General features: G+C 44.1%; 1 protein-coding gene across 1 annotated transcript; it reads right to left on the bottom strand.

Annotated features, from left to right (window-relative positions):
- Positions 1-10,791: 10,791 nt before the first annotated feature.
- Positions 10,792-12,382, bottom strand: LOC109025735 (N-acetyltransferase 8). The gene is made up of 2 exons (XM_019021030.4): positions 12,278-12,382; positions 10,792-11,662 (listed from the first exon to the last, which is right to left on the bottom strand). Exon 2 carries the CDS (start codon positions 11,586-11,588, stop codon positions 10,905-10,907), a length of 684 nt encoding a protein of 227 aa, XP_018876575.1. The 5' UTR covers positions 11,589-11,662; positions 12,278-12,382; the 3' UTR covers positions 10,792-10,904.
- Positions 12,383-23,891: the final 11,509 nt, after the last annotated feature.

Raw genomic sequence — 23,891 nt, 5'->3', positions numbered from 1 at the left:
TCCTCATGAGAAGGCCCAACAGGAGCTAGAAATGTTGCTGAAAATCCCAGCCTGGGCAACATGGCAAAAGCCTGTCTATACGAAAAATACAGATAGTTAGCTGGGCATGATGGCACACGCCTGTAGACCCAGCTACTTCTGAGGCTGAAGTGGGAGGATCACCTGAGCCTGGGAGCTTGAGGCTACTGTGAGCCATGACTGTGCCGCTGCACTCCAGCCTGGATAGCAGAGCAAGACCCTGTCTCAAAAAAAAAAAAAAAAAAAAAGGAAAAAAAATTGCTGAAAATCTTTTAAATTCAAGTGCTAAATTTTTTCCACAAAAGTTGATTGGTACATCATACAATCTTGTAAACCAAAAAAAAAAAAAAAAAAAGAATGAACCAGTGTCAGATTACAGAACTTGCTTAGAAATACTGTGAAACATTCTGGGCTCAGAGTACCAGCAAGGAGTATTTCCTGCAGGGACTGAAATGGTATTAACTACTCTATTTATAAATGGACTTCATCCTGAACTTAGAAATTTAATTAGAAAACATAAACTCGGATGGGAAGTTACAGCCATGACTGAATTGGCGGCTTTAGCTGCACATTTTGAGAGGACTGTAGAGCAAGAAAAAACCCAAAAGGCTAACAAGCTTATGACTCTTCAATTACAACAGTTACAGGGGCCAAGACCAAAGGGATCTTTTCATTCTCATTTTAAATCACAACCAAGAGGTATTAGACCAAGAAATTCTTCACCCTAAGATGTCTGCCTTATTGCAAACAACCAGGACAGTGGAATAGGGATTGTGCCCTTTTATACCAGCCCACCAATGACCCTCCCTTTAGGCCAGCCTGTTTCACCACTAGAGGGAGCACAAGAGATCTTAGCTCTCCTGAAGATAATCAGCGTTGAAGCGGCTCTGAGGGATTTGCCAGTATATTGCTCCTCATAATACCCTTAAAAGAATATGGAGAAACAGAGGTTACAGTAACTGGGGACTCATGTATAGTGTTGGTGGATACCGGAGCTACCTTATCTGCCACTACCATAAAACACACTTTCATAAGCCAACAGATCCCTCAGAGTTAAAAAGGCTATTTCTGTGATTGGGGTTTCAAATCAAATTCAAGAGGTTCCCATATCTGAACCCGTCCAATTGACTTTGGGGCATTTTTCAAAAAATCACACTTTTTTACTATATGATAGTGCTCCAGTAAATTTGCTAGGGGGAGATTTACTTTCAAAGCTGAAAGGGCATAGAAGACTACCTATTGGGGACATTGTACACTGCTTGGGAAATGGGCACACTAAAATCTCAGAACTCACCAGTAAAGAACTTGTCCATGTAACCAAAAACCACCTGTACTCCCAAAACTATTGAAATTTTTTAAAATAAAAAATTTTAAAAAGTGGGGAGGGTGTAAAATTTTCCTTGGAATAAGAATCAGTTTCCTGATTGTCCTGAACCAGAATTGTTATGTTCTCTATAGGCAGATATTAATAGGATCGAAACTCAGGCCTGTAATGCCTGATCTTCCAAAAATACCTAAATATTTATGGGCCTCTTCCTCAACTGATACAGGAAGAATTTAAAGTGTGGCACCTATTAACGTCCAAATAGACCACTCTAAACTTTTGCCTAAATTACCCAATATCCACTCAAACTAGAAGCAATTCAAGGGCTCTCGCCAATTATAGAAGATTTAATTAAACAGGGACTTATAATTCTATGCACCAGCCCTTGTAACACTCCAATCCTACTGGTTAAAAAAAAATGGATGAGGTTGAAGATTTATTCAAGATTTATGGGCAGTTAACAAAATTGTAGTAGCAAGGTTTCCTATAGTTCCAAATCCTAATACTTTATTATCCAAGATACATGCTGATTCTTAAGTGGTTCACAATATTAGATCTCTGCTCAGCCTTTTTTTACAATCCAGTTTATAAGGAGAGTCTATGCTTATTTGCCTTCACTTGGAAAAGTCAACAGTACCCCCAGATTGTGATGCTGCAAGGGTTTACCGAAGCCTCTTTGTGTTTTCCCAGGCATTGCATCAGGACTAAATGACATTATAGTTTCCTCAAAATTCTACTCTCATTCAGTACATGGATGACTTACTGTATGCTCTCCCACTAAAGAGTACTCTGAAATGGACTCAGTTTACCTTTTACACAACTCACACATCAAGGTCACAAAGCTTCAGCAGAAAAACTTCAGTTTTCAAGGGGAAAAAGTCCATTATTTGGGACATTATTTGATGGTGTTTCCCTCTCACCTAAAAAGTTAAAAACTCTTCAAAATTTTCCTTGGCCTGCAACCAAAAGATAATTAAGAGGTTTTCTTGGATTGCAGGATATTTTCTTGGACTTGCAGGATATTTTCTTGGACTTGCAGGATATATTCTTAAACTTGCAGGATATAAAATTCCTGGGTTCTGAATTTTTCCTTAATAGCGTCACCGTTGTATGAGCTCACTAAAAAATGCTGTACCAGAGCCTTTACCTTGGGATGATAGTCATGAGCAAGCTTTTAGCTAAATAAAATTGACCTTATAACAGCCTCCAGCTTTAGGACTTCCAAATTGCACTAAACTGTTTACCTAATTGGCTCATGAAAGTACTCATCAGGCATTTAGGAGTTCTTACCCAGGAACATGGGGAGAAACATAGGCCCATTGCATATTATAGCCTGCAATTAGACCCAGTAGCTAAGGTATATCCTAACTATTTAAAAGCAGTAGCAGCAGCAACCAGGATGAAAGAAGCTTCAGCTGATCTGGTTTTAGGAAATGAACTTAATATGGAAGTCCCACATACTAAATTCCACCCAAACCCAGCATTTTTTAGTAAGTAGACTAACATCTTATGAAATACTCTGTCTCCCTCTAATCTCTATCTAAAACACTGCAATTTACTTAACCATGCCCCTGTATTACTGCTGCCTGATGATGGTGAAGACCACAATTGCATAAGTGTAGCATCAGAAATAGTGGCCCCTCATGTTGATTTACAGGTTAGTCCTTTGGACAATCCTGAGTTAATACTTTTGTTGATGGGTCCTATGCCAAAAGCTCAGAAGGAAAATATCAGCTAGGATATGCTGTTACTACCAAAATGAGTTAATAGAGAAGGGACCCCTTCCTCTATTAGTCAGCTCTATTAGTCTAAGCTCTATAAGTCAGCTTAACCCTCGAAGATTTTTGCCCTCACCCGAGCTTGTCATATAGCTAAAGACAAACCAGTAAGTATTTAGACAGATAGTAGATACACTTTAGGAGTAGTACATGATTTTGGCATGATAGGGAAACTCTAAGGGTTTCTCACTTCTAGTGGGATCACCATCAAAAAAGGACTCCAATTAGATAAACTCCTAGATTGCTGTTATTGATCGAAGCTCATACCTGCAGAACTGAACCTGAATATCAAGGGAATGCTTAGCAGATATTTATGCTAAATCAGCTAGTACTGAAACTGTTAAGATATGCAACATGAACGAACTTCGTAAGATTAATCCAAGCCAACTACCTTACAATGACCTATTTAATAAACAATGCAATGCACCTCATTTGGAAAAACAAAACTGGTATCTAAAAGGATATAAATTCAATGTTAAGTGCAAACTTGCAGAGGGCCTAGATGGCTGCCTGGTCTTTCCCGAGTCTTTGAAGCTTCCATTGTCAAAAGCTTTGTACTCCACAACTCATCATGGAACAGAAAAATTCATCCAAGTTGTAAAAAAATACTTGTGGGATGACTGTTCCAAAATTGCTAGAATATTTTTTTTTTTTTGAGATGGGGTCTCACTCTGTCACCCAGGGTGGAGTGCAGTGGTGCGATCACAGCTCACTGCACCTTCCACCTTCCTGGTTCAAGTGATTCTCCTGCCTCAGTCTCCCGAGTAGCTGGGACTACAGGTATGTGCCACCACGCCTGGCTAATTTTTTTTATTTTTAGTAGATATGGGGTTTCACCATGTTAGCCAGGATGGTCTCGATCTCCTGACCTCGTGATCCACCTGCCTCGGCCTCCCAAAGTGCTGGGATTACAGGCATGAGCCACTGCACCCAGCCTGCTAGAATATTTTATAACCAATGTTGGCTAGTCAAACCCATAGTCCTGGAAAAACGAAAGATTCAGGTGGTGTATTGTATTTTCAACACCTAATGGACCATTTGAACAATTATACATGGACTTCATTCAGTTGCCACCTTCAATGTGGGTCTCAGTATGTTCTTGTAATAGTTTCCATGTTTTCCCGTTGGATAGAGGCCTTCCTCTGTAGGAAAGCTGATGCTATGACAGTAGCTAAGAAAATATTAGAAAATGTGTTTTCTTTATGGAGCATCCCTGGAAAAATCCCCAGCAATGGGGGAATTCATTTTATTAGGCAAGTTATAAAGCAGTTAAACAAGGTATTATGGACACAATGGTACTACCATTATCCCTATCACACTCAGTCTTCTGAAAAGGTTGAAAAAACAAATGACATATTAAAACTGAAATTGGCAAAGTTAACTGAATCAGTTGGGTTGCCTTGGCCAAAGGTACTATCATTGGATTTAATGGCAGTTAGATCCACTCACTAAAAAACAGAAATGGACCCCTTATGAAATAGTCACTAGAAGGCCTATGCCCCAGTAGTAAAACCTCTTGCATCTTTCTCTCTCTGAAATTCTGATATAAGTAAGTACTGCAAGGCCATTATACCAAGTGTGCTTTCACCAGATAAAGGAAGCTTTTCAAGATCCACCAACTGAGGATAATCAAACCTTCCACAGTCTAGAACCTGGAGATTGTGTCTTCTGGAAATGACATCAGAGGAAGGCTGCTCTTGACAACTCTTTGGAAGGGACTGTGCCGAGTTCTTTTCAACACCTACACTGCAGTGAAGCTTCAGGGCCTTGAAACTTGGGTCCACACCTCACAACTCAAAAGGACCTCTTCAGACTCCTGGAACTGTACATCTGCTAGAGACTTTAAGGTAAAGCTGTCTAAGGAAAAATCTCCGGAGCAGATGACATTCTAGTTGTGGACAGCTTTCCCAAGATCACAGATGAAGACTTCTGTATCATCATGAAAGCCTTACATTTTTTTCTTTTCTCCTCATTTCCTGTTGCCCTAATTCTTTCTTTTTCCCTACAGAAAAATCCATGGGACGATAATCAGTGGATGGCTTTAGCTTGAGCGTATGCTGTAGCACAGAACCAGAGTTTGTGGGTTATTGAGTTTGTTGTTTATTGCCAAAAAAATATAAGGAAACAATTCCACTAATGCCAGTGCCTCTCTGTGTTCCCAATGAGAGTCACCCCAAAATTCCAAGGGAAGGATAGAAAGCTATCCTTGATATTCTGAACACCACTGCTACTTGCTTTCCTGCACTCACTAAAAGGAACACTTTAACTTTTCCTTTTTTTTTTTTTTTTTTTCTTTTTTTGAGACAGTCTCACTCTGTTGCCAAGGTTGGAGTGCAGTGGCCTGATCGTGGCTCACTGCAGCCTCCACCTCCCAGGTTCAAGGGATTCTCCTGCCTCAGCCACCCAAGTAGCTGGGACTATAGGCGTGCACCACCGCATCCAGCTGATTTTTGAATTTTTTGTAGAGACAGCGTTTTGCTATGCTGGCCAGGCTTGTCTTGAACCTCCTGGCCTCAAGTGATCTGCCAGCCTTGGTTTCCCAAAGTTCTTGGATTACAGGCGTGAGCCACCACACCCTGCCTTAACTGTTTCAATTAATAACCTGATCATTACCAAAGTATAGAAAACCAATCCAAGTGATGCATGCAAAAGATATATTGTGCTTTCAGGCATCATGTACTCAAGATTTGGGATTTACCTATGTGAGTACGAGTAATTGCTTGTATAATGTCACCAGATTAAATTCAACAGGGTCTCTTTTTACCAAATGTTTTATACACCCTTACAACATGCTATAAGAGGGGCACAAAAAGGTCAATTTCTCAGTGGATTTTGTTCAGCAGCTATGCAGATTTATTAATGAACAAATCTAACTGAACCCTGCTCAGATGCAACTAGGTAGTCCTGTTTTTCAACTCCCAAGGACCTATTTTGGGTCTGTGGATAATCTGCATATTTCATTCTGCCTCTTCGTTGGCTCAGATCTTGCTATTTGGTCTGGCTCACTCCTGCCTTTCAAATAGTTTCACCTAAAAATTCTCCTAACAGCTCTTATGATTGGAGGCCTAAATAGTCAATAACTGAAATTAGCACTAGCTTTGAAATAGACAAAGATAAGCTAGTTTCCACTGAGGAAAGATTCCAGTGGGGTTCCTGGGGGTTCACTCTTGGTGGTAGTGGGATACTAGTTGTATGGAATCTAAAGCTAATCCATATTTGAGGTCTTGGATTTTATAGCCAATCAAACATCCCAGTGTTTCAGACAGGTAGACACTACTCTCCAAAAGGTAGACGTGGCCTGGTGCAATGGCTCATGCCTGTAATTCCAGCACTTTGGGAGGCCAAGGCAGGTGGATCACCTGAGGTCAGGAGTTCGAGACCAGCCTGCCCACCATGGTGAAACCCTGTCTCTACTAAGTACCAAAAATTAGCCAGGCATGGTGGCACGTGCCTGTAGTCCCAGCTACTTGGGAGACTGAGGCAGGAGAATCACTTGAACCCAGGAGTCACAGGTTGCAGTGAGCTGAGATCACCCCACTGCACTCCAGCCTGGGTGACAGAGCGAGACCCTGTCTCAAGAAAAAAAACAAAAAAACAAAAAACAAGAGGTAGATGTTACAGTTAATGGAACATCATAGAGCTTCATATCTCCTTTTTACTCAAGCTGGGGCCTGTGTTTGGTGTTGAACAAAATAGAATGCTGCAGTTATCTCTCTCCTGATTTTGTTACTACAGAAAGCTTAATGTAAAGGTGGCTGATACTGCTGTTTCCTTAGACACTGACACCAAATACAATAAAGAAGTCTCTCAAGAGGAAAACATGGTGTGTTTACAGGAGCAACTAACAGTTGGTTTGTAGACATCCTAAATGGTGGATGGCAAGCTTGGGTTTCCCAAAGGTTTCTAGTCTTTATATGTCTTCTAGTAGGTGTCCAGGTTGGTATGGCTTGTGTTACCAGAGCAACAATGAAAATGGCTACATCTTTAAATCAGGCCACTTTACAGTGAACTATGGTCCTTAATTGCTACCACATTTCAAACAAGAACTATGACCAATTAAACTTTACTATTGTTGAACTGCCTATGTTGCCTGAACTTGTTTAAGTTGGTTTCATTTATTTCATAAGAACTCTTGTTAAGGAGTGCATCTTGGTATTTTGATATTATTCTCTTGATAGTCATAATAATAGTTCCCTAGTGTGCTGCATCCTCTCAAGTCTTAAATGTTTTGTATGCAGCCATACATTGAGAATTGAATGGTCTCACTTTGACTAGGTCAGCAAGAACATAGAGAATCATTCACCTAGTGTGAAGCTGTGACTTGTGAACTTCATAGTGACACCAGTAAAGACTTGTGAACTGGCCGGGCATGGTTGCTCACACCTGTAATCCCAGCACTTTTAGAGGCCAAGGCGGGTGGATCAAGAGGTCAGGAGATCAAGACCATCCTGGCTAACATGGTGAAACCCCGTCTCTACTAAAAATATAAAGAAAAATTAGCCGAGCATGGTGATGGGCACCTGTAGTCCCAGCTACTTGGGAGGCTGAGGCAGGAGAATGGCGTGAACCCAGGAGGCGGAGCTACAGTAAGCCGAGATCATGCCACTGCACTCCAGCCTGGTGACAAAGCGAGACTTTGACTCAGAAAAAAAAAAAAAAAAAAAGACTTGTGAACTCCATACTGAGACTAAAAAGACTTGTGAATTCCATACTGAGCCAAATTACAATAGTGAGAGGGTGGCATCAATGCCTAAAGTTTTGGTCTATCTCTCTAAATTGAGAGTCTGACCAAAAGGGGGGAGTTGATAAATGAAACTCAAATCTGGCCTGAGGACGCCTTCACATTCCCATATTTGAGTTCTTAAGGGCGAACCGTAACGTAATTAGTAGGTAGGCAGACTGAAAACTTAACTTAGGAGGATGCTTCTTTAGCAATAGCTGAGTCTCAGCCAATCCCACTGGCCATATTTCAACCACTCACAGGCAGCCAACTGTTCGAATCATGCTCAGATAAGGTAAACACCAAGCTGTAAACAATCTGGCTATTTCTGTACTCACTTCCATTTTCTGTATGTCACTTTCCTTTTTCTGTCCACAAATTTGCTTTGACAACACAGCATCCCTGGTGTCTGTCTGTATCTGCTGTGATTCTGAAGGCTGCCCAATTTGCAAATTATTTATTTTTCTTGCTCAGTTAAACTCTGTGAAATGTAATTTGTCTAATGGATTTCTTTTAACAGAACTTATAATTAAAATGGAAAGAGGGTGTAAATACTTAGAAAACTTGCAGCCTGGCCATGTGATAGACAAGGAGGAATCCAAGCAGCCTGCTGAGCAACTATTTGCTAGAGACATTAGCATATCTAAAAGGGAGCCAGGTGCTAATATTCAAGACAGTGGGAAAAGGCCTCAGAGGCATTTCAGAAGGCCTCTCCTATCACAGGCCCACAGGCCTAGGAGGACTGAATGGTTTCAGAGACCAGGCCCAGGGCACCATTGCTGTATGTCACCTCAGGATGCTACTTCCCACATCCTAGCTTCTCCAGCTCCAGCTTTGGCTCAAAGGGCCCCCGGTGTAGCTCAGACCACTGCTTTGGAGGGTACAAGCCCTAAGCCTTGGGAGCTTCCATATGGTTGGTTTTTTTTCTTTTTTTGAGACAACCTTGCCATGTCACCCAGTCTGGAATGTAACGGTGCGATCTCGACTCACTGCAACCTCTGCCTCCAGGGTTCAAGCGATTCTGCTGCCTCAGTATCCCAAGTATCTGGGATTGCAGGCATGTGCCATCATGCCCAGCTAATTTTGTATTTTCAGTAGAGATGGGGTTTCACAGTGTTGGTCAGGCTGGTCTGCAACTCCTGACCTCAGGTGATCCACATGTGTCAGCCTCCCAGAGTACTGGAAATACATGTGTGAGCCACCATGCCCAGCCTTCCATATGGTTTTAGGTCTGCAGGCTTGCAGAATGCAAGAGTGAAGGAGGCTTGGGAGCTTCCACCTAGATTTCAGAGGATGTATCAAAAAGTCTGGGTGCCCTGGCAGAAGCCTGCCACAGGGGCAGAAACCCACAGAGAACCTCTACAAGGACAGAGCCATGGGAAAACATAGGGTTGGAACCCCCATACAGGGTCCTCACTGGGACATTGCCTAGTGGAGCTGTGGGAATGGGGCCAATGCCTTCCAGACACCAGAAAGGTAGAGTCACCAGCAGCTTGCAACCTCAGTATGGAAGACCCACAGGCATTCAATCCCAACCTGTGAGAGCAGCCATGTGGGCTGCGCCCAGCAAAGCCATAGAGACAGGGCTGCTCAAGGCCTTGAAAGCCCACTCCTCTCACCAGTATGGAGTTATGGAAGATGATTTTGGAGGTTTCAGATTTAATGTTTGCCCTGCTGGGTTTCAGACATGTGTGGGGCCTCTTGCCTCTTTCTTTAGGCCAATTTCTCCCTTTTGGAATGGGAATGCCTACCCAATACCTGTAACACAATTATATCTTGGAAGTATGTAACTTGTTTTTGATATAACAGCCTCATAGGTGGAAGGAATTTGCCTTGAGGCTCAGATGAAACTATGGATTCTGGACTTCTGAGTTGATGCTGGAACAAGCTGAGACATTGGGGAACTATTAGGAAGGGATGGTTTCATTTTGCAATGTGAGATGACATGAGATTTGGGGGTAAGGGGCAGACCAATACAGTTTAGATGTTTGTTCTCTCCAAATCATATGTTGAAATATGACCCCCAATGTTAGAGGTGGGGCGTAGTGGGAGGTGTTTTGGTCGTAGGGGTGGATTCCTCATGAATGGGTTGGTGCTCTGTCCATGATAATGAATGAGTTCTGGCTCTATTAGTTCACATGTAAGCTGGTTGTTTGAAAGCACCTAGCATCTCTCTTGTGTGCTGTCTCGCCGTGTGACACATCTGCTCCCCCTTCAGCTTCCAACATGAGTAAAAGATTCCTGAGGCCCTCACCAGAAGCAGATGCCTGCACTGTGCTTTTTGTACAGCCTGCAAAACCATGACCCAAATACACCTCTTTTCCTTATAAATTACCCAGTCTCAGGTATTCTGTTATGATCCCCTGGAAGAGTTATACTACTTCCAGGTCTAGCCCATGGTAAATCCCACACTCCCCTCTGAGGCCACCTTCTTCCCTCTGCAGAGACCCTGTGGTTAGAGGGGATTGATTGTGTCTCTGGCCCCAGTTCTTCTCCCGAGGCTGCATTCCACCCTTTTGCTACGTGACTTTGCAGCCCTTCTCACTACAGAGGCATGTTCCTCTCCTTGAGTTTGGGGAAGATGCAACACATGCAGGGGTTTGAAAACACATTTGTTTGTTTCTGCTTTTGTTTTTGCTCCTCTGCAATTTCCTTGAAACCATGCCTGAGGTAGCCTGTGGGAAAACAAAACAGCACCATTGACCTAGTCTTTCAGCCAATCCCACTGCATTTGTACAATGCAGTCTGACACCAGAGGAACTGCCCAGCCAAGCTCAGGCAAAATTGCTGACTTCAGACTCATGAACTAAATAAATATTTGTTTCATTTGGTGGTTGTTCTTATGCAACATTATGCTGGCACTAGAAAAATGAAACAGATGGGAATCAAAAAGACTGAATGAAGCAGAAACCCAGAAGCTACCCCACAAGCAATCACATGGGACTCAGATGTGAATGGACAATAAGCTTTTATTGCATTGAAAGGTCATTGCAGTGAAAGGTTGGGGATTGCTTGCTGCTACAGCTGAATGGATTCTATTCTGACCAATACACACAGAAAGAGATCACAGACTCCCTACCTTAGAAGAAGGGAGGTGGTAGATGAAATGAACTGTATGAAGAGCCACTAGCCTGGCCCACACACAGAAGAAGGACTGGCCCGTCTTCTTGAAGCCCATGCTCTGGTAGAGGGCCATAGCAGAGAGCTGGATGGTGCCGGTGTCCAGGATAACTTCACTGTAGCCCTGTTCCCGGGCAAACTGGAGGACAGTCCTGACCAGGGCTTTTGCTATCCCCTGACGACGGTGCTCACTGTCCACAAAGAGATGAAACAGCTGCAACCGCTTCTCCCTCAAGGTGGGATCATCAACAGGCAGAGCTCCTACCATGCCCACCACCTTCTCTTCAGACTCAGCCACCCAGAAGCAGGAGCCGTGCTCACTCAGGTAGGATTTGGTAATGTCAGACATGTCTGTGCACAATGTCATGTCTACATACTGCGTCCAGGGTTTTTTGGCAAGGAACCACAGGGCAGGGAAGAGGCTGATGCTGAACACGAGGGCCAGCAGCCAGGATCCAGAGACCAGGAATAGGGCGAGGGGCCCCCCAAGTAAGAGTATGAGGGTTCGAGGCAGCTTCAGCAATTGCCGGAAGGTGGCTGGGGCATGCTCGGCCATCCCCCGGGAGAGCAAGCCCACAACCCACTGGCGGTCGCTCTCCTGGTATTTGCGGATGTGACAAGGAGCCATGGACAGACTTCTGTGTCTGAAATCTCTAAGTCCAGGAGACAGAGCTAGGCCTCCCTGCACGCCTTTACGCCAGACTGGGGAAGAGAGAGAAAATCATGTGAGTGCCTGCATGGCTTCCAGCCTTGCAGGAACAGGGAGACCTGCTCAAGGGTGTGTCTTTCCGCGTTTGCCCATGAGGAAGCAGGCCTCTGCCACTGAGAGAAGGTAGGGTCAGAAAGACCTGCATTAGAATCTGGTTCCATCCCTTTCTAGCTGTGTGACCTTAGGCATGTCACTTAACCTCTCTGAGCCTCCACTTCTTCATCCATAGAACAGGGGAGAAGAAAACCTGCCTTCTAGAGTTGTTTTGAAGATTGAATAAAATACCTTCTATAAAGCCCTGATAGATGAACTACCCACCGCTCTTCCTTTTTCTGTTTCTTTTTTCTGGCTCTCTCAGCTTCTCCGTGCATTGAGGGGGCACCTACCTCAGGCAGGCCACACTTGCAACCCTTTTGTCCTTCTCCAGGGACCATACATCGCAAAAATTCTCTGTCCAACACAAGTTTCAGGAAAGGCTCCCTCCAGCTTTATTTTAAGTTTTTAGGTTGCTGAAGTGGCATAAGAGCCAAGCACAAAAAACAGCCCAGCCTCCAGATCCCAAGGAAGGTGCATGCTCAGAGCACTGTCCTTCCACCCAGTCCCCTCACCTGTCACCACAAGAGCCTTGAGTGTCCAGGGAGCTTCAGCTGTCAGCCGCTCACTGGCATCCAGGAGATAGTGTCTCGGGCTTGCTCACCCCTGGAAAGTAGACTGCCTGCCTCATTGCTTGGCTCCTGAATGTTTGGTAATCATCAACCCTAGGGTCAAAGAGCTGGGCTGTAACACAGCAGGGAGCCCAGTGTGCATTCCTCTTTGTGGTCAAAGGGAATGACCTGGAGGGGGAGACTCAGGGTCTGGAACCGCCTGGGTTCCTTGCCCTTCTGGAAGGCCTGCCACCTCTCTTGCCTGTTCAGGCCCCGTGCATCTCTCTGCCACCTGGCACACTTAGTACTCTCGGTCCCTGTCCACATATACGATCCACCCTGGTCCTTGTACACATATACGACGAGCCTGAGAACTGTACCATTCACCCTGCAATCAGTCACCATTGGCCAGAAGCCGAGTCCCCATGCTTGGCAACAAGGCCCTTCCCAGCTAGGCTTCTCCTCGCTGAGGTTTCCCTGGTCCACGAAGCATCTATTGTTGGTAGTTCCTTGCACTCACCTCACCAACCCCCATCTCCACCCATTCATTGATTCAGTCAACAGTTGTGTGTCATGCACTTCCTGTGTCCTGGGGTCATTTCAGCCATGAGCAAGGTTGACATTCGGCTGACAGGCATGGCTGTGTGTGGCTTGTGTGTGTTCTGGCTGTTGGTCAGAGGCTGTGCCACACCTATTGTTAAATATTTTGCACTGCAGATGTTGGGGAGGCCCAAATTCATGCTCTTGTACCCGACGTGGAGCTGATCCCAAACACTGACACATGGGTGCTTGGAGGTAGAGAAAGTTTTATTCGATTTGGCCAAAGCAGGAAGGCAGGAGAGCAAGATCTCTCAAATTCAGTTCAACAAAGAAGCAGCAGCAGAATGTTTTTATGCAGCTAGAGAGTGAGGAAGGGGGAGTTCAGGGGGATTGAGAGGAAAAGTCTGTGTTTCCTCAGTCTGAGATAACACCTTGTGCAACCAGGCTTCTGAGTGTCAGCAGCTGGTCACAGTGTCCTTCAAGGCATTCATTCATTCTGCAAACTTTTCCTGACCCTGAAGGAATGTCTTCCTGCTGAACAAAGAAACAGTACACGAGCAGATTATCATTATGTTGTGGGAACAAGGAATATTGGACCAAAAGCAAGTGGTTAACATGTGCAAGCCAGCAACGGTCTGATCAGAATGTTCATTATTTCAGTCACTAAAACATGGTGTGGTGCTGAAATCTCAAGGGGCCCAATTACAAGGATGCAACATACACAAGATAGGCAAAAGCAAAACCTAACAGAAAAAGCCCTTTTCCACACCAACTTACATGCTATTGAAGGGAAACTTCCCTTCCAAAGATTAGCTAACCTATTGATGATCAGCCATGCTTGGCCCGTCATTTAGGTTAGGTAGTTTGGACTCTATTCCAAGAGCAAGGGGAGGACATTGATATGCACGGAGGGGAGGAGGTGTGTGTTTGTGTGTGTGTATGTGTGTGTGTATGTGCGCGTGCACGCAAGCATCACTCTGGCTGCAGGTGGACAATGGATCTGAGGAGGTGGGAATGGAAGCAGCTACCCCTCAAGGCTCATGCCACATCCAGGCAAGAGCGGGGCCCCCAGTACAGGGATGCAGGTGCTCACTGTACAAGAGCAGCTGGCCCAGAGGCTCTGGTGGGAGCTAAAACTGGGCCTCCCTCTGGTTGCCAAGCCATGAGCCATGGCACGAACTGAGACTGGCCCAAGGAAAAGGCAACCTTTTCTTATTCGCTTGCCTGCTAAACTCTGCATCCAGTGGGCTGCATGGCTTGAGGCTGTGCCTAGCTCTGGGTTCACAAAGAAGCTGCCTGGGCTAGCAGAGGCCCATGAGACAGCAGTGGCTTCAACAGAGGGAGGAAGTCAAGAAGGTGAGACATGAGCCGTATGGAGGTGCATTTGGGGCAGAAATGGCAGGAGTTGGAATGATTCACACAGGGAGGAGGATGAGGAAGGGCTCAGAGACGACAGCCAGGCTTCTGGTAGGGGCATTCAGGAAAACACTGGAGAGAGCCCAGATCTGGAAAAGTCAAGGCTTCCCCTAAAGGTGCTGCCCTGCAGCCTTCCTCAGCAGAAATCAGAAGCTGGGAGTCAGCAGCAGGGACCCAGGGCCAGCCAGTGGAGGCTGCTGAGATTCCAGATCTTTGGTACCCAAGACCACCTCCAAGGAAAAGTCTAAGGAGCATCAAGTCTGGGCAGGAAGTCCGTGGCTCATCTTTAGAGTGTTCTCGGAACATTTCAGTGTCAAGCAGGAGTTGGCCTAGGAATCACAAGAGGTGAGCGGTGGCTCCAATGCACCACTGAGTACTTCTAGTGTGAGTCTAACCCATATTCAGTCAGAAACCTGCTGGTCACGTGGAGGGGGAGAGGTTTGTGCTCCATCCCTGTGTGCTGTCTCTCCCTCCATGCTCACCCGTGGCTGTGGCTTCCTCAAAACACAGCGACCTCACTTGACATTCAGGCGTCTCTTGCTCCCAGGATTTACTGTGACTTCTGCATTTTTGTAGCTTTCGTGATAAAAGCTTGGGCTTTCCTTGTCGGACCTGAAAGATTCATTTATTCATTCAACAAACAGTGGCCGAGGGCTTGTTGTGTGCTGGGCCTGGACTTGGCATGAAGGCACCAGATGTCAGAAGCGAGGCTGCTGCCCAGGAGGACACACCTGATGGGGCTCTGGGACCAGGATGATGGTGGAGACGTCACATCCAGAATAACTTTGTTAGGAAGGTGAACTTGACAGTTAGGACTTAGTTCTCCTTGAAGAGGTCCTTCACATCCCTTGTGAGTTGGATTCCTAGGTATTTTATTCTCTTTGAAGCAATTGTGAATGGGAGTTCACTCGTGATTTGGCTCTCTGTCTTTTATTGGTGTATGAGAATGCTTGTGATTTTTGCACATTGATTTTGTATCCTGAGACATTGCTGAATTTGCTTATCAGCTTAACGAGATTTTTGGGCTGGGATGATGGAGTTTCTCTTGTGGGCATTTAGTGCTATAAATTTCCCTCTACACACTGCTTTAAATGTGTCCCAGAGATTCTGGTCTTTGTTCTCATTGGTTTCAAAGAACATCTTTATTTCTGCCTTCATTTCATTATGTACCCAGTAGTCATTCAGGAGCAGGTTCAGTTTCCATGTAGTTGAGTGGTTTTGAGTGAGTTTCTTAATCCTGAGTTCTAGTTTGACTGCACTGTGGTCTGAGAGACAGTTTGTTATAATTTCTGTTCTTTTACATTTGCTGAGGAGTGCTTTACTTCCAACTATGTGGTCAATTTTGGAATAAGTGCGATGTGGTGCTGAGAAGAATGTATATTCTGTTGATTTGGGGTAGAGACTTCTGTAGATGTCTATTAGGTCTGCTTGGTGCAGAGCTGAGTTCAATTCCTGGATAGCCTTGTTAACTTTCTGTCTCGTTGATCTGTCTAAAGTTGACAGTGGGGTGTTAAAGTCTCCCATTATTATTGTGGTGGGAGTTTAAGTCTCTTTGTAGGTCTCTAAGGACTTGCTTTATGAATCTGGGTGCTCCTGTATTGGGTGCATATGTATTTTTTTTTATTATACTTTAAGTTTTAGGGTACATGTGCACATTGTGCAGGTGTATTTAGGATAGTGAGCTCTTCTTGTTGAATTGATCCCTTTACCATTATGTAATGGCCTTCTTTGTCTCTTTTGATCTTTGTTGGTTTAAAGTCTGTTTTATCAGAGACTAGGATTGCAACCCCTGCCTTTTTTTGTTTTCCATTTGCTTGGTAGATCTTCCTCCATCCCTTTGTTTTGAGCCTGTGTGTGTCTCTGCACGTGTAATGGGTCTCCTGATGGTCACACTGATGGGTCTTGACTCTTTATCCAATTTGCCAGTCTTTGTCTTTTAATTGGAGCATTTAGCCCATTTACATTTAAGGTTAATATTGTTATGTGTGAATTTGATCCTGTCATTATGATGTTAGCTGGTTATTTTGCTCATTAGTTGATGAAGCTTCTTCCTAGCATCGACGGTCTTTACAATTTGGCATGTTTTTGCAGTGGCTGGTACCGGTTGTTCCTTTCCAGGTTTCGTGCTTCCTTCAGGAGCTCTTGTAGGGCAGGCCTGGTGGTGACAAAATCTCTCAGCATTTGCTTGTCTGTAAAGTATTTTATTTCTCCTTCACTTATGAAGCTTAGTTTGGCTGGATATGAAATTCTGGGTTGAAAATTCTTTTCTTTAAGAATGTTGAATATTGGCCCCCACTCTCTTCTGGATTGGAGTTTCTGCCGAGAGATCAACTGTTAGTCTGATGGGCTTCCCTTTGTGGGTAACCCGATCTTTCTCTCTGGCTGCCCTTAACATTTTTTCCTTCATTTCAACTTTGGTGAATCTGACAATTATGTGTCTTGGAGTTGCTCTTCTCAAGGAGTATCTTTGTGGCGTTCTCTGTATTTCCTGAATTTGAATGTCGGCCTGCCTTGCTAGGTTGGGGAAGTTCTCCTGGATAATATCCTGCAGAGTGTTTTCCAACTTGGTTCCATTCTCCTCATCACTTTCAGGTACACCAATCAGATTTAGATTTGGTCTTTTCACATAGTCCCATATTTCTTGGAGGCTTTGTTTGTTTCTTTTTACTCTTTTTTCTCTAAACTTCTCTTCTTGCTTCATTTCATTCATTTGATCGTCAGTCACTGATACCCTTTCTTCCAGTTGATCGAATTGGCTACTGAGGCTTGTGCATTTATCACGTAGTTCTTGTGCCATGGTTTTCAGCTCCATCAGGTCATTTAAGGACTTCTCTACCCTGGTTATTCTAGTTAGCCATTTGTCTAATCTTTTTTCAAAGTTTTTAGCTTCTTTGCGATGGGTTTGAACTTTCTGCTTTAGCTTCGAAAAGTTTGATTGTCTGAAGCCTTCTTGTCTCAACTCGTCAAAGTCATTCTCCGTCCAGCTTTGTTCCGTTGCTGGCAAGGAGGTGTGTTCCTTTGGAGCGGGAGAGGCGCTCTGATTTTTAGAATTTTTAGCTTTTCTGCTCTGGTTTCTCCCCATCTTTGTGGTTTTATCTACATTTGGTCTTTGATGATGGTGAAGTACAGATGGGGTTTTGGTGTGGAGGTCCTTTCTGTTTGTTAGTTTTCCTTCTAACAGTCAGGACCCTCAGCTGCAGGTCTGTTGGAGTTTGCTGGAGGTCCACTCCAGACCCTGTTTGTCTGGGTATCAGCAGCGGAGGCTGCAGAACAGGGAATATTGCTGAACAGCAAATGTTGCTGCCTGATCATTCCTCTGGAAGCTTCGTCTCCGAGGGGTACCCAGCCATGCGAGGTGTCAGTCTGCCCCTCCTGGGGGATGCCTCCCAGTTAGGGTACTCGGGGGTCAGGGACCCACTTGAGGAGGCAGTCTGTCCATTCTCAGATCTCAAACTCCATGCTGGGAGAACCACTACTCTCTTCAAAGCTGTCAGACAGGGACATTTAAGTCTGCAGAGGTTTCTGCTGCCTTTTGTTCAGCTATGCCCTGCCCCCAGCGGTGGAGTCTACAGAGGCAGGCAGGCCTCCTTGAGCTGTGGTAGGCTCCACCCAGTTCGTGCTCCCTGGCTGCTTTGTTTACCTACTCAAGCCTCAGCAATGATGGCCGCCCCTCTCCCAGCCTCGCTGCCACCTTGCAGTTCGATCTCAGACTGCTGTGCTAGCAAAAAGCGAGGCACTGTGGGCGTGGGACCCTCCAAGCCATGCGCGGGATATAATCTCCTGGTGTAGTGTTTGCTAAGACCATTGGAAAAGCGCAGTATTGGGGTGGGAGTGATCTGATTTTCCAGGTGCTGTCTGTTACAGCTTCCCTTGGCTAGGAAAGGGAATTCCCTGACCCGTTGCGCTTCCTGGGTGAGGCAATGCCTTGCCCTGCTTTGGCTCATGCTCAGTGGGCTGCACCCACTGTCCTGCACCCACTGTCTGACAAGTCCCAGTGAGATGAACCTGGTACCTCAGTTGGAAACGCAGAAATCACCCGTCTTCTGCGTCGCTTATGCTGGGAGCTGTAGACTGGAGCTGTTCTTATTCGCCCATCTTGGAACTGCCCAACACTCCATCCTTATCTATAACCCAGCGTTCTTCTATACCCCATAGAAAGCACCCCTTACACTCGGACATGCACAGGAAGGAAGTTGCTAATTGGAGGGAAGACTCACTCACACTGTCCCCAGGCTCCACTCCAAAGGTGGCCAGTGCAGCTCTTTCACCTCCATTACCTCCAAGTGGTGCTGTCACTCACAGTAAGCCCAGAAGAGCAGGCTGACCTCCACATGGAGCCCCCTCATTTCCACTCCTCACTGCTGGCTGCTGGCTCCACGGACCCTCTAAAACCACCCTTGGTAAGATTACCAGGGGTTTCCTAACTGCCAAGTACCAGTAATGCTTTATAGTCCTCAAACATGCTGAACGCTGAGGGAGTTCCTGCATTCATAAAGCTGCTTGCGGTACCTGGGTGCTATGGTCTGAATATGTCCCCCCTAAACTCCTATGTTGAAACCTCATCCCCAAGGTGATGGTATTCAGAGGTGGGGTCTTGTGAGGTGATTAGGTCGTGAGGATGAAGTCTTCACCTATGGGATCAGTGCCCTTACAGAAAGGCCCAAGGGAGCTTGTTTGCCCCTTCCGCCATGTGAGGATACACAAAAACCGCCATTTATGAGGAACAGGTCCTCACCAGACATAAATCTACTGGCACTTTGATCTTGGATTCCCAGCCTTCAGAGCTATGAGAAATAAATTTCTGTTTACAAGCTAAATGTAAAGTCTTTACCAGTTTATGATAATTGTGTTATAGCAGACCGTATGAACTAAGGCACTGGAGTCAGTCCAAGAGCTTAGATGTAAGGGAAATAAGATCAGAGCAGAGATGTGCGAGAGACTGGCTCCTAGCAGAGCAACTAAGAGTCAGGCAAATAATGTCAACTGAGGAGGCTTCTGGGTACAGCAGCCACCCAGCTGCTTTAACACATGGCTCTTCATTTCCTACCCCCTTCTCTCCTGGTCTGTCTTTCCCTCTTTGATGGTTCTTTTTCAAGCTTTCATTTTGAGTGTTCCTCAAATGGAAGTTTTCCTCAAAACAGAAAAGTTCATGTTTCCTTCCTAATAATTAATAGGAAAAAAATGCCAAATGTATAGAATGGACTCCGGATAAGAATGGAGAATTTTTTAAAGAAGAAGCAAATATGGTTTATGAATATATTTTAAAACTGTGCAAAAAAGAATATACAAAAAACTCACTAGAAATCAAATAAATAAAAATCAAATTAATATCCAGGTTTTACCTATCATTGTAAAGAATTAAAAGAATGGTATGAGCTAATATAGGACAAGCACAAAGAAATGTGCAGACACACACACTTTTGACGGAATACTGAAATGGGAGATCCATGCTGGAGAATCATTACACAGCATGTCAAAATCCTTTTTTTAAATCAAAACAGAGTCTCGCTCCATTGCTCAGGCCAGAGCGCAGTGGCACAGTCATAACTCACTGTAACCTCAAGCTTACAGGTTCAAGTGAGCCTCGGCCCTTGTCCTCCTCTCAAGTAGCTGGGCCTACAGGCACCCACCACCACATCTGGCTAATTAAAAGAAAAAGTTTTTTTTAGAGACGGGGTCCTGCTATATTGCCCAGGCTGGTCCCTAATCCTTGGGCTCAAGCAGTCTTCCCACCTCAGCCTCCCAAAGCACTAAGATTTCAGGAGTGAGCCACCCTGCTTGACCTCAAAGTCCTTTGAAAAGACTTGATCCAAATTCAACTTCTAGGGTTAGAGCTCAAGAAAGTAACTGGTCAAATGTGCAAAGATGTTTGTATAAGGATGTTTATCACTGTAAAGTTTATTGACATAGAAGCAACCTAAAATGCAACAAGAGGGGACTGGCTGAATAAATCCTGCTCTATTTCTGTAGCACAGTACCTCACATCCATGACCAATGCTGATGAGGGTTTACTGACATGAAAAACATTGCCCAACTATAGCACCAAGCAAGAAAAGATTATAAAACAATATGTTTGGATTTATTTTTGGAAAAATGGTATTGAAAAATGATATCCACAAACAAGCATGCAGAGAGAAAAGTCTGAGTGGTTCCGCCAAATGTTGGTAGCAGTTACCTCTGAAAAGAGGAATTGTGGGGGATTCTCTGCATAAAAGATAAACTCTGAAGGTCTTTGCACATTCTAGGCACTTGGCCCTGCTTTCAGACAGTGAAACTGAATCTTGGGAGTCTGAAGGGACTCAGTTATGATTGTGAGCTCCTAAAGGTAAGACCCGTGTTCGGTTTTATTTTATTATTTCAATTAATCCTATTAATGTGCACAATTCAGTGGCATTTAGTACATTCACAATATTGTGCAGTGACCACCCCTTTCTGGTTCCAAATCATTTTTATCACCGCAAAAGGAAATTCCTTATTCATTAAGTGGTTCCCCCTTATTTCCCTCTCTCCCCAATCCTTGGCAACCTAATCTGCTTTCTGTCTCTATGGATTTATTTATTGTGGATACTTCATATAAATGGAATTGTACAATATCTGACCTTTTCTGTGTGGCATCTTTCAGCTGATGTTTTCAAAATTCATTCGTGTTGCATCATGCATCAGTACTTCATTCCTTTTTAGGGCTCAATAATATTCCATGTATGTTTATACTGCACTTTGTTTATCCATTCATTCATTGATGGACATTAAGGTTGTTTCTACGTTTTGGTTATTGTGAATGGTGCTGCTGTGAACATTCACGTACAAGCAGTTATTTGAATACCTATTATCAATTCTTTCGATGTATACCTAGGAGCAAAATTGCTGGTTCATATTTTAATCCTGTTTAACATTTTGAGGAAATGCCAAACTGTCTTCCAAAGTGTCAGCTGTAGTTTACTTTCCCACCAGCAGTGAAGCTTATTTTACTCCACTGCCTGCCTCAGCACTACTGCCTAGAACATAAAGGGAAGAAGCAATAGCTGTTTTTTTTACCAAGAAGTTATTAGATGCCCAGCACTGTGAGAAAGAGGGCTTCCCATGTTGCGCAATTTCATGTTAACAGCTTTGGAGCTAAGGTTGGTATTATTAACATCCCCATTTGGCAAATGGGAAACTGAGGTCCAGAAGCCTGAGGTTTCCTCTCCACGGCCCCATATGGGAAGTGAAAGCTCAAACCTAACGTAGCTCTGACTCCAAAGCCTGCACTGTTTTACTTTTTCAATACAGCATGCTGACCCTGCAGGCAGGGATTTGACAAGTGTTTAGTGAGTCTGAAATTCACATAAAGCCTCACAAGCCCAGAGAAGCAGCTCTGTCTGGAGGCGCATAAGATTCACCAGTAAGGCCCCATCACCCCCATCCTGTTGCCAGTGGTCAGGACACCCTTGACCAAATTCCCATATGTGACTAAGGCTCTATTCCTTCTTCAAGATCCAGTTTAGTGCTACCTGCTCCGTCCACTTCTGACCACCCAACCAGATGAATCTGGTCCCAGCCCCTCCCTCCTTTGAAGCCTTTGCATTTCTCATTAAGCACTTGTATTGCTGCCGTTTGTTGCTTACTTAATAATTAACTTATCATAGTTAATTAGACTAGAAATTAACAGTTCAACTACCCTGATAAACTATTTTGTCTTTCTATTGCCTCTATGAACCTGATTATAATAAATCATTGTATTGTTGGAGTCACTGTTATTCCCAGAGCTGTCGGGTTTCAGAGCAGCGTGTCAGTGCCACCCCATGCCTGCATCCGGGAAGATCACTCCTCCACTGGACCAGCCCAGCCTGGAAAGGGGCCAGTGAGGCGGAAGGTGGACAATCCAGGGCCAATACATTCTGGAAGTCTCAGAGGAAGAGAAAAATCGATTCAGACTCATTTAACATAGGCTCCTGGAAAGGATATCATCTCCCCCAATCTCTCATCAATAACCCAACATCAGATCAGTGCCCTGGACTTATCATATGAAGCAGAATGAAAGTAGACAGATAGGTCATCCTTGGTTAGATGTCCAGAAATCCGAGGATGGTGGTCCTGGCTCTTCAGAGAGGACACGTTCTTTAACCTAACCTTTTAACAAATTCTCTACAGAAGCTATCAGGTCCCAACACTTCAAGTAGCTTCATAGATATAGGTAATCAAAGGACTAATTATGAAGGTGTAGATGGGTAGAGGGGAGCAACAAGGATGGCACAGGAACCCATAGCCCTGAGGAGGAGGGAGAGTTGTTGGAACCTGAAAGGACCTGGGCAGAGCAGGCTGCCCTTAGAGCAGGCCTGGGGCCAAGGCACAATCAATACCAAGCCTGCCTCACGCTCTCTTCCCTCCACTCCTCAACTTGCTGCTGGCTTTCAGAAAAGTTAAGAACTTGCCATTTCTACCCCTTTGCCATTGTTGTTGTCTTACCATAAGGCGGGGAGCAATATAGTATCCAGTTTTCTAGATATGGAAGTGGAAATCAGGTGTATATACCCAGTATATTAGTACCTATTAGTATTCTTATTGGTATTACTTTCTAGATGTTATGTAACTGTAGCTTTGGATTTTCTATTTGATTCAAAAGACGTATAAGAGATTTTTTTTTGCTAATTCCATGTTGGATTTATTGTCACTACTTATTAAGTTATAATTTTAATGTATTGTGATTAGAGATTGTACTGTGTTCTATTTGTGTTTTAAAGATACGTAGAGATTTTCTTTGTGGCTAAATATAAGTAATCCATGGGTGTTTTAAAGAAGGTAGAGTTTCCAAATAGAGTATGACATTCCAGTCACTGTCAGATTCCACACAACATTTCAGTCAGCCACAGAACATATAAATGATAGCAGTCCCATGAGATTAAAATAGTATATTTTTCCTACACCTTTTCTTTATGTAGATATTTTAGATACACAAATACTTACCACTGTGTTAAAATTACCTACAATAGTCAGTAGAGTAACATGCTGTACAGGTTTGTAGCCTAGGAGCAATAGGCTGTACCTTATAGCCTAGATGTGTAGTAGGCTGTACCATCTAGGTTTGAGTAAGCATACGCTGTGATGTTCACACAACAATGAAATCACCTAACGATGCATTTCTTAATATACATCTATTAAATCATTTTATTAATTAAATTAATTATATTCTTCCTGAATATTGATTTTCTTAATCTGTTGAGAACTTCAAAGAGTATATTTTAAGTTAATTGAATATAGCTTTTGTTAATTGAATGGTTATATATATATATTTTTTTTTTTTTTTTTTTTGAGAAGGAATCTGCCTCTGTCACCCAGGTTGGAGGGCAGTGGCGTGATCTCGACTTACTGCAACCTCTGCCTCCTGGATTCAAACGATTCTCCTGCCACAGCCTCCTGAGTATCTTGGACTATAGGTGTGCACCACCACACCCGGCTAAGTTTTGTATTTTTAGTAGAGATGGGGTTTCACCATGTTGGCCAGGATGGTCTCAAACTCCTGACCTCAAGCGTTCCACCCACCTCGGCTTCCCAAAGTGCTGAGATTACAGGCATGAGCCACAGCACCCGGCCTGGTTATATATATTTTTATTTTCGGCACATAAATATTAATGACATGAATGTT

The sequence above is a fragment of the Gorilla gorilla genome, chromosome 12 (genome assembly GCF_029281585.2).
Source record: "Gorilla gorilla gorilla isolate KB3781 chromosome 12, NHGRI_mGorGor1-v2.1_pri, whole genome shotgun sequence".
In the NCBI taxonomy this organism is placed as follows: Eukaryota; Metazoa; Chordata; class Mammalia; order Primates; family Hominidae; genus Gorilla; species Gorilla gorilla.
The sequence above is the reverse complement of the archived record's forward strand: the minus strand, read 5'-3'. Positions and strand labels throughout refer to the sequence as shown.